At 38.2% G+C, this 11738-nt stretch overlaps 1 protein-coding gene across 3 annotated transcripts in view; it reads right to left on the bottom strand.

Moving 5' to 3' along the window:
* Positions 1 to 11738, bottom strand: part of ssh1b (slingshot protein phosphatase 1b) — a 49215-nt gene continuing 37477 nt past the window's right edge. For 2 of the 3 annotated variants that reach the window (XM_036562985.1, XM_036562987.1), the window contains 7 exons: positions 11293 to 11386; positions 10861 to 10989; positions 8763 to 8809; positions 8523 to 8669; positions 5289 to 5489; positions 4442 to 5081; positions 1 to 4043 (listed from right to left, as the gene is read on the bottom strand). In XM_036562985.1, coding sequence (XP_036418878.1) covers positions 3090 to 4043; positions 4442 to 5081; positions 5289 to 5489; positions 8523 to 8669; positions 8763 to 8809; positions 10861 to 10989; positions 11293 to 11386 — 2212 coding nt within the window. In that variant the 3' untranslated portion in view covers positions 1 to 3089. The remainder of the gene's footprint in view (positions 4044 to 4441; positions 5082 to 5288; positions 5490 to 8522; positions 8670 to 8762; positions 8810 to 10860; positions 10990 to 11292; positions 11387 to 11738) is intronic. The other variant, XM_036562986.1, reaches the window with a different exon arrangement.

The raw sequence follows: 11738 nt of genomic DNA, 5'->3' as shown, positions 1-11738 counted from the left end.
TTGGTGATACAGACAGCAAACAATTTATTTCTCTCATTTACAAGACAGTACTACATTAACATTATTACAAAAAGTACAAGTTAACTTAGTCTATACGCAGTGCAAAAAATATGATTTAAGTATAAAACAGGGAAACAAAGAAAATATTAGTGAGACTGTGCTATTCTGTAAGTCATCTTTTCAGTCATTTCACCTAGAGCTTTGGAGTTGTTGGATGGCGGTCCCAATTTTATTTTGTTTTTTTTATTAAGTTGTTTTTTAATGTCATGAAGTGCTAATGTTTTTAAAGATTTGGCTTAAAAATTAAGACTTTGGTCTCCACTCTATCAAAATACAAAATAGTAAGCTACAAAACAGAAACCAAAAAGCAGCAATTTCATTGAAGAAACAGATTGAAAAATGTTCTTAGATAAGGCACTTCAAAGTATGAAAAAAGAAACATATTCTAAAACAATAGTTTCAGCACTCAACTATGGAAGAGCAGCATAGAAAACTCAAAATTAGCCTTTTTAAAAAGTTTGTAAGTGATCACAAAGAGCCACATTATACATACGAGTTAATTTTGTTACTATCATAAATAGCAGGTAAGTGACAATATTCTGATATAACATTCTCCACCCCTTCTCAGCTGTTACTTACATTGAACATTGAAAATGTTGAAAATGAAAGTTTGATAATAGGTCTCTGGATTCTTTTTTAGATTTAGTCATTCCGGATTCTTTTATTTTTTTTAAGATTATAACATGCTGCGAGCGATGGTTTGTATGGCATTATTACAATTCATATTTCGGATTACAGCAAGAGACAATAATACCACATTGCCACAAAATGCATTGTACATTTGGGTCACAGTCTATCAAGATCATGTTTAGATGAGGAAATTAGAGGTGGTGAGGGGTTTTTATTCTGCTTGTAGCTCTGAAGCAATCCATTAAGTCATTTTTCCAAGAATATACAATGTATTGTTGAACAAGGAAGGAATGAAAAATTCAAAAGTCTAAACCACCTTCAAACAGATTTTGGTAGAAAGCTGAAAAAGATGTCAGCTTTAAAAAGAAAATGTCTGCACATAACTGATTGTCCCACACAGAGTGCACACGTCACCTTAGTCCTTCAGGTGTCCTTCCTTTTTACGTTCACTTTTTGTGAACTCAAAAGTTACCTCTAATTCACAGCACATAATGCTGATGCACTTCAAATTTTAGCTTTCACTTATTGCACAACCCTTTTTGCATACTTTAAATCTTGCAAAAATACATCAATAAAGAGGATACAATGTAACAGCAGCACAAAATGAAAAAAAAAGCAACAAATAAAACAACATCTTTACAGCAATAAATTATAATACTTTATATTTCAGCATGGCACACATACAACTAGGTGGTCTGCTATACTCAGCAATGAACAGCAGTCAAACGACTAGCAAGTACTGCTCATTACCATAAGGTGAAGCTTTATACACTGTAGTTGGACCTCTTAGACTTACACATACCTTAACTATGATAAATAAATTGCAAAACCAGGTTTTAGCAAAAAGGCTATGGCCTCAGACATGTAACCTATTATTAGATTATAATTTAATATTTCAACTTTACATCAAAATATTCATCCTCTGGTACATTTGCGGACTGTGGGCTACTGATGTGTTAAAGCTAAAACTTGTTTGCACATCACGCACTACATTTTGTACAAAAACAGCTTAAGCTAAATTCCATTTTAAAAGCTATGTGCTAGAAGCACACTGTGAATCTTTGATAAATACAAGAACAGTGGAGAAAGGCTATAAGACACATAGTCCTCTACATTTTCATTTCACTGCATTCTTCTCTTTATCTTAATCAACAATATTTACTTGGATTTGCCAACACTGATTCTGGGAAATTGTTGTTAAATAGGATTCCTTAAATAGGCTATCCTCTTTTCCTCATGAGCCTTGTTTAGTCTATAGCCCACTTTTGTGGAGTGGCATCAAAACTTATTGTTCACATACACTCTTCAAAAAGGCTATGGGCATCGTAATATAGTGTTACAGTACACAATATAAAACAGTTTACATATTTATATTCACAGAACAGTTTAGTGTCATTTAAGGCAATGTCTTCACCTACCTCTACATGTAGTGTTTACAATTGGTGTTTTCTAGTTAAGACTGTTTTAGTTCGCACAGTAACGCAATATTGGAACTTCTTATAGAGTATATAACACTTCTATAAAAAAAAAATGCCGTGGTGATGGAGAAACAAATAAAAGCTCTGGAACAGCAATTTACTTCACAGGTGAAATCAAATTATTTGAAACCAAGTTTCCTTGAAACATAACTGGATAACACTACACTGTGTATTATATATTATAAAAATATAGGTGCAAATATTAGGAGGTTATTAATACAATATGATTTTTGATATTTTATGCGCTAAAGCATCTAGAGTCTACAGAGCTCTAATTAAATACTAAACAGTTCAGATAAATAAAAGTTTTCTAAAATAAATTTTTCAATGCTTGCCACACCAGCCCTTTCACTCGTCACCCACTGAATGTAAGTGACTTCTGATAAAACTGCATGGGTGCATGCATAGCATAATCTCCCCTTCCCAACTGCCCACTGTACTCTGATATGATGCACCCAAATCCCTAGTTTTGATCATTGACAGTGTTTCTACAAAAAGTAAATGAGAGACATCTTGGAAGGGAATTGTGGATGTTAATTTTACTTTCTGGACATATCTACCACTTCTTAATTTTTATTTACACCTTCCTAGTGTTCTACTAGTAATTTCAATCCTAAAAATTTGCACAAGACCACAACCAAATTGGGTTTATATTCTTTAAAGTTCTCTAAGCACAGCCACAGTTATAGCACAGATAGAGATGGGAAATGTGGTTCACTACACTAACTATAAGAACTGTCTGTATAAGAAACAGCTAACAAGAGGACTGAGATGTGACCATTACCTAAATGCACTTGTGAGGCATTTTGTAAGACCAGCCTCAAGTCACAGTTAATAACTGTGGGCCTCTTTCAGAATGCAGAGCAACTACATATACTGTGCACTGTACATTGTGAAAGCAATCTCTTACCTTATCAAAAGTTAGCCAGGGAAAGTATACAGCAAAGGTGCCAATACTGCATGTGTAGGTGAGCTGGGAGATTTTTTATTAGTGACAGGCTCGATCTCTGAAGAAAATGACAAGTCTTGTGTGGAAATGGCCAGGCCACCAAGTTTAGCCAGTGAGTTAGAACGTTTGAGCCTGGAGGATGTAGGCAGTCCAGTCAAGCGTAAGCGTGTTCCGTTTTCCTGTGCTCGCTGGTGGACTAAACCTAGCTGTGCCCCATGCATGTTTTCACTGCTGGAGCTGCGTATCATGGCCCAGTGTTGCAGGGAAGCTGCAGTGAAGTTTGTGATGGAATGATTCAGAAGGGGAAGGGATGTACTGGGGATTGAGCCCAAGTCTACTTCCATGTCCTCTGTGACAACCTCGTCCATGCCCAGATCCATGTGTTCCAGCTGTTCTGGTCTCTGACGTCCAAGCCTGTCTTCTTCATACAGGTGGGTGTCCTGGTGGAGCTCTGCCAGGGGCCTCTCACTCTGCAGGCTTAGCTTCAATATTGTGAACTCTGTGCCAGGGCTGGCAGGGGCCACTTTTGGCCCATCCTCTTCCTCCTCTTCATACATCACCTGGAGCCCATCCATGTCCTCTGGCTCCAAATGGCATTGAAGGTTACAAGAGGCAAGCTGTTCACAGCTCATAGGGGAGGTCAGGCATTGGCAGTAAGTGTCCATACTTGTAGCTGGTGCAGTGGCAATGCGACCAGTGCAGCGAGACAGCTGGTGCCTAGAAGCAATGGGCAGCTGGCAGAGAATGGGCAAGCAGCTAAGGTGTTCGGCCCCAGTGGCATGGATGGAAATGCTGGACAGGCCAGCGTGGCGCGGAATGTTGTGGCGATGAGTGCGGCGCTCACAACGCCGCCCGCCCGGCAGATGCAGGCAATCTCGGCATGACTGATAAGAGGGCTTCATTTTGTTTCCGCTGCTAGCACTGTCCTGAACAGATGAAACACACGGGGGGAGGGAGAATGGATGGATGGGTTAGGGGCTCGAATGCAAGGGTGGGTTTTTTGTAAAGTCTGCTGGAAAAGCAGTTAAAAAGGGGCAGAAAGTTCTGAAGTCACACAACTTTCTTTTAAATTCTCTGAGACACAGTGTGTAAAGCATTCTAGCCCCATTTAAAGTGATCAGAAAACAACTGACAATTAGCCATGATTTCAGGTGGACTTAATGTTCTGCTGGGTTTTATCAAACTTCAGCACATACCCATACATGAAGGTTTTGTTGAATAGAGCTAGACTAGAATAAAACATGGCTAGTAAAACAAGAAAGGATTCAATGCACTGAGAATTCATACAGAAATACAAGCACTATCTGCAAGACTTCACACTCACGTCAAAGCCAGAAGGGCAGCTGCGTTTGCCAGCCAGACGGTTGCTATTGTTGGTGTTCTCGTTGTTGAAGCGGTTTGGATTGGCCAGGCTCACCTCCTCCCTCCCACTGGGAGCTGTCTCCTCCCCCCGAGCCAGAGCCGCCATCTCTGCCTCTTCCTTCTGTGCCTCCTCCTCGTCCTCCTCCTCCACTGTGCTGAACTCCAGCCGCAAACGCATGTCCTCCAGGGGCTCAAGCCGGCCATAGGTTTGTGCTGCAGTGCCCTCACTGGGCAGGCCCAGGTGGGCTGTGGGAAAAGCCTCGTCATCCAACAGCGCATCCCGTTCGACATCCTCAATCTCAATGAAGACATGCTCCATGCCCAACAGTGGCAGGCCACGCACTGGTGTGGACGGTCCACTGTCCAGGGCTGTGTCTGAGAGCCGGCGGAAGTAGTAATTGTAGTTGAGGTGGTCTGTGGGTTCATCTCCACAGCAAGGGTACGTGCTGGCATCCTTGTGGCTCCATGTGCACAGCTCTTGCTCAGGAAGCATCTGGGAACCACTGGCACCTGCTGCTTGGAGGTCCTCCAGTGAGTTGTTGTCACAATCTGGCTGCCAGAGTTTGTTGTGTTGCTGCTTGCTGCAGTGACAAAAAAAGCAACTGACAAAAAAACGCAATATTTTTACAGCGTTGTTGTATTATTGAAACCTAAATCTTCATTATGTGAATGTTCATGACAAATAGACGAAAAGAAATGGTCTACAAGTATATTATGTAAACATTCACAAAACACAAATCAAGAACATGAATGGTAATGTCTACATTAATAGCATCAAAGTTAAAGTTGTTTCATCAGCCTTTTCTTACCTTGAGTCTAGAATGCCTTCATATTCAGCCAGCTGCGTCATGAATGCTGGGTTGGGTTGTGCTATACTCCTCTTCTGTTTGACAAAATGATACGCCTTCTCCAGTGACCAGCCATACTCTTTCATAGCATAGGCGATGACAGTGGAAGCAGAACGGCTCACTCCCATCTTACAGTGCACTAGACATTTAGAGTTGTTTTTTCTTTCACAGGAAGCAGAAAAAGACAGACAGGTACATGAAATATGTTAAGATCCAAATGAAAATACAAAAAGAACACAAATATGAAATTTAAATAAACAAATAAATAAAAACGCTACATATAGTACTGTGCAAGAATCTGTACATCTTTTTGTTTACTTAATTTCCGGTCAAAAAAGCCATGAAATACAAGTTATTCATTTGTCAGAGTCAGAAAAAAAAGCCAAAAACATTTAAATACATAAAATCCTACAACACTAAGTATATCAAACCTATCAGTATTTAAATTGTCCACTCTTTACTTGGGTGCAGACTACTGCCACTTTAACTCTTCAATCCTTACAGTCTTTTAAAGAAAGACAATAAAATGTGTTCCCAACAGTGCCATGACATAAGTCATGACACTTAATGGCAACAGTAATACGACACTTACGTTACTGATAAAAATTTGTTACAACAGCCTATAAGATCTTCCATGACATGTTTATGGCAGTATTATGTCAATGTTATGTAGCAGAGTTCGGGTTTTACCAAAAGAGAACAGATATTATTAACTTGCATGAAGAAGTGGAAAGTCAAAGGATAATAACTGAACAAAACAGGAATTTCTCGTTCAAAAAAAAATATTAAAAGAAAAGAAACTAAGATTCCTAACAACCACGTGAGGCTTGGTAGGCCACCAAAAGTCAAGATCCACTCTGCTTCTACTGCTATTTCTGTCTGTCCCTCCACTGTAAGAAGACAACTCAATGCTATGGGTCTGAAAGGATGTGCTGCTGTCAAGAATCCGTTACTGAGAGAAGGAAATAGACAAAAAAGAAGAACTTCGCAGTAGAACATTTAAACTGGACATTAGGGGTAAGGTTTTTTATGGACTGAAGAGTTTAAATCTGAAATCTTTGAAAGCACTATGTACACTGATGAAGCAATAAACGACTTTATCTCTACAACCAATAGTCAAGTATTGTGGAGGATCACTGCAAGTTTAGGCACTGGGACACTGTTGAAAATGTAAATAAAAACAAAATGCAATGATGTGCAGATCAATTAAACCATATATTTCATTTAAAATAGTACAAAGACAACATATCAAATGTTGAAACTGAGCAATTTTATTTTGAATTTGAATTTGATGCCAACAACACATTCCAAAAAAGTTGGGAGGGTGGCAACAAAAGGCTGGTAAAGTTGTGTAATGCTAAAAAACACCTGGTGGTTGATTGGCAACAGGTCAGTAACATGACTGGATATAAAAAGAGCATCTCAGAGAGGCTGAGTCTTTCAGAAGTAAAGATGAGGAGGTGTTCACCACTCAGTGCAACAATTCAAGAATAACATTTCTCAACATAAAATAACAAAGAACTTTTGCTTTTAATCATCTACAGTACATAGTAACATTAAAAGATTCAGAGAACCTGGAGAAATCTCTGCATGCAAGGGACAAGGCCAAAAACCAGTATTGGCTGGCGATGATCTTTGGGCCCTGAGGCGGCACTGCATTAAAAACAGACATGATTCTGTAGTGGAAATCACTGCATGGTCTGTGAAAACAGTTCATTGCTGTATCCACAAATGCAAGTTAAAACTCTAAAACACAAGGAAGAAAGCATATATAAACAGGATCAACAAATGCTGCCTTCTCTGGGCCTGAGCTCATTTAAAATGGACTGAGGCGAAGTGAAAGTGTCCTGTGGTCTGACAAATCAACATTTGAAATTGTTTTTGGAAGTCATTCACACTGTGTCCTCCAGGCTAAAGACCACTCAGCTTGTTATCAGTGCACAGTTCAAAAGCCAGAATATATATATATATATATATATATATATATATGTTTTGGCAACACATGCTGCCATCCGGATGACGTCTTTTTCAGGGAAGGCCTTGATTATTTCAGCAAGACAGTATCAAGCCACATTCTGCATGTATTACAACAGCCTTGCTCTGTATTAAAAGAGTCCAGACCTGTCACCCATTGAAAACATATGGATTGTTATGAAATGAAAAATACGACAAATGAGCCTCCGGACTGTTGAGCAGCTGAAATCCTATATCAAGATTGGGAAAACATTTTACATTCAAAACTACAGCAATTGGTCTTCTCATTTCCTAAACGCTTACAAAGTCTTGTTAAAAGAAGAGGTGATGAAACACAGTGGTTAACATGCCCCTGTCCCAACTTTTTTGGAACGTGTTTGTATCAAATTCAAAATGGGTATATATTTTTCAAAAAACAATTCAATTTCTTAGTTTCAACATTTGATATGTTGTCTTTGTAGTATTTTTCTTTAAAAATGTGGTTTACATGATTTGCATATGATTGCATTCTATTTTTATTTACATTTGGCACAGTATCCCAGCTTGTTTGGAAATGGGGTTGTATAATAACATCTGGAGCTGGTGATTTCTTTTTGATTGCATCAAAAATGCAGATAAGTACAAATACATTTTACTACATCATGCAATTCCCTCTTGATTGGGAAGAAATACATTCTACAGCAAAATAACAACCCAACACACTGTTGAGAAGACCACTGTTGAGAATATCAAAAAAGAAGCTGGTATTCTCAGACAGAACAACAGACTGTCCGCTCCAGAGCCCAGACCGCAACATCACTGAGTATATTTGGGATTATTTTCATCATGAGAAGCAGAAAATGCAACCAGTTTCTAAGACTGAACTTTAAAAGAAGCATGGAAATATATCCCTGCAGATTTCTTTGACAAACTAAAAGCAAGTACTTCGAAAAGAATGGAAGCTCTAATAAAGACAAAGGGTGAAAACAATACATAAAAAACAATATTACATTTAGTTGTTAAGGCCTATGTGTGATTTTATGTTAAATATATGTTTTCTGCATTCTTGATTGCCATTTTGACAGAAAATTAAATGAATAGGTGGTCTCTGACTTTTGCACAGTACTATATATCTGATATCATGTGATTGCATATATTAGATAATAATGTTTCACCCAATTCATCAACATCCTGGTGATGAGTTAAACATGAAACACATAAAACATATTAAAAGTCACTCACTTGGCTCTCACTATAAAATTGTAGGTTTCATTCCAGTGAGCCAGCAGATCTGTTGCCTCATCATCATAGACGTGAACATTGTAATAACAAAATGTTCCTAGGAAAAAGTTGTCAATTTCCCGTGTGACATTAAGGATATAGCCAATCCTGCATCAAAGCACAGAGGTATCAGGCTTTTTATTTTAGATTTGTATGAAATGGATGCATACACTTCGCACTCCTTGTTGCACAGTAACTGACCCGCATTCTCTGAGCTCCTCAAGGTTGGAAGCATTCCATTCTGAGCCCTGAAATGAAAGATGTTACAGATTTAATAGGGTGAGAACACTGCATCAGGAATAACCAAGTTACCAGCCCATCAAATTCAGGAATATTCAGTGTCATATACATAACTGACAATTGAGCCATTCTGGCATTACCATTATTAACCCTTAATTTGCGGGCAAAACGGTAGGTCACTTCTAGCCTTCATAACTTCAGAATGGACACAAACATGATCCACATATCAGGACATTCAGCAGACCTGCCCCTAACTAGCAAGTATGACGTCCTCAAGCTGTGACGTCAACATCAGTGAGTAATTTGGCTCAGAAAATCACCTAAAATACTGATATTCTTGCTCTGCTGTTTGGCCTTCATATTCCAACAAAGGGTTAAAACAGCAATATGATTCACACATCAGATCACTCAGCAGACTCTGCCCTCACCATCCAGAGTGATTTTGTCCACCTGTGACCATCCATCAACCAGCAATCCAGCTCCAAAATCACCCAAACCTCACTCACTACTGTTATATTACATCTCTGCTTTTAGCCTTCATATTATAAACAAAGGGCTTTCAGTTTACATTGATTTTGAGTATTAAAAATATATGAAATTAAATATGCAAATCAATTTGTAATTAAAAGTAAAGCCTTTCTTGCTGTGTATCAGAGTTTTAGCACTGAATGAATCCAAGAGGACAGAAAATCAATAAAAAAAACATGTCTGCCTTATGCTAATTGTTTATTATGCTTATAATAACCAGTAGAATGAATCACCATCAAAATTATTGCACTTTCAGCCCACAGACACTCCAGACTAACATTTTCTGAAAAGATAACTACTACTGCACTTGTTTTTAAGATCTCTTTAATTAAAAAAATACAAAATTTAGAAGGTGCTAGGTAAATTTTTGATAAGAAATGACCCAAATCCATAAAGATATCAAATTTCTGTTAGCCTTTACATGTCAAACAATGGCATATCTGAGTAGCCCAGGGTCTCCTGAAAATAACAACATATGGCATTTGTGACTGTCTCATGTAACTGACCCAAAAAATACCAAAAAAATTCCCCGAAATTTTAGGACCTTCTTGTCTGACCTGGGTGCACTATTGCGCAGTAAATATAAACTATAATTTCATTAGTTTTTTGTTTGTTCGTTTGTTTGTTTGTTTTTAATACCAGCAGTCCTCTCATGATGAATGGGATAAAATCATCATACATTAAGTTTTAGAATGTTTATTTGATTTCTCCATACCACTTCAGGCAAAGTTTTAAAATCTTTTTACATTAAAGTTAAAAACTTTAGGTTTAAGGTTAACATTATACATCTAGAAGTACCTAGACACCTCTTCTAATTAGCAAATTTAGTTACGTTAAAGCACATCCACTGCTGACACAGGTGTTAGTCGCACAGCTTGTATAATCTCCATAGAAAAACACTGAAAATAGTATGCTCTGGATCAGCTGCATATGAGCCTATGGTCCCCATGCCTAATGCCAGCATCGGCCATAGGGAAACAAAGCTCCCCAGCCTTAGGCAGTAGAATTGCTCAATTTGGAATGTGGAGCAGTGGAATTGCTCCTCAAATACCTTCAAGATGAGCCACCCCCTCAGACGATGTTACATTCTGGGAAAGCTACAGCCTTGATAGCAGCGATTATCGCGTTTAAAGTATAATTACTTCTCTGTCATTGCCAATATCCAATAACCAATCACTAGATCACCCAGGCTTAAGTTGGAGCACAGTTTGTGATCCAAAACTAAACCAACATCAGTACTTAATCTCACTATTGCTCTTGTGACTAAATACAATCAAATCCTCACAGCAATGTTCTAGCATCTAGTATGGCCTTCCCAAAAGAACAGAGGCTGTTATTACAGGGGACACAATCCATGTTGATACTCTTTTTTTTTTTGAAAACGAGTTTTTGAAGAACCACTGGGGAGAAGGTGTCTTTGAGCATATAGTGTGAGTGGTTGACAAAAATATTGAGAAACTGATTGACAAAATGTCTTCTAACGCTAACGAAACCCTACCATTGCCATGTGTTGGAAAATGGAAACTCAAACCAGGTAAAGGTGGTCAAAGACCAGTGTGGCCTTGTCCATTTGGGCCAGAATGAGCAGCATTTCGTTGTCAATGAACTCCTTGTACTCTCGCAGGTTTAAGCTCATGTGCTGCTCCAGCTCGATTCTAATCTGAGGACAGAGCACAAAAATATAAATTTGTGAAAATATCATTCACAAAATGACCATGAAAAGCATTAATTGCCATTCTAGACCTTAAGGAACCCACATGTAATATACGGGTAGATGCCAGTGTAAGGACTATGTGCTTCTGTTTCAAGTTCACAAAGCTATTTTGAGACAATCTTTGTTTTGCATATAGCAAATGAACAAGTGTCCAATATGCTTTGAAATATGCCAAAATAAAACTATTAAGATGAAAATTTAGACTGTCTACTAAATAAAGGATAAACTAAACACATAATAACCTCTTACCTCCTTGGATGTAATATTCTCCAGGTCCTGTATCATCATTGTGCTTCGTAGTTTTGTTCTGATTAAACATTCTGTTCTTTCTCTCTCAGTTGGCCTGTACATGGCATGAAATAATCCACCCCTCATTCATTTGTAACTATTCTTTGTACACATATGGCTTTTGTACACATTGGGCTTTTAGGTTTTATATGTTGATTAGTTATCATAATATACAGATAACTACATCTAATATAAAGACATCTATTTCATAACTACAGTTGTATGCAAAGGTTTAAGCACTCTTGGCCGAATTTTGCTGATTTTTGAAGTGAAAAGAGGTGAACACAAGCTCTGCAGCAAACTATTTTAAAGGAGTAAAGTCTCAGAATATCACGCCTCCCTTTGATACTCCCAAAATCCAACTCCCAGAATTCAGAGGAGGATCACATGACTCAGAACTCTCAGGA

The sequence above is a fragment of the Colossoma macropomum genome, unplaced genomic scaffold, assembly GCF_904425465.1.
Source record: "Colossoma macropomum unplaced genomic scaffold, Colossoma_macropomum, whole genome shotgun sequence".
Lineage (NCBI taxonomy): Eukaryota > Metazoa > Chordata > Actinopteri > Characiformes > Serrasalmidae > Colossoma > Colossoma macropomum.
Note: the sequence above shows the minus strand (reverse complement) of the source record. Positions and strands in the feature narration are given on the sequence as shown.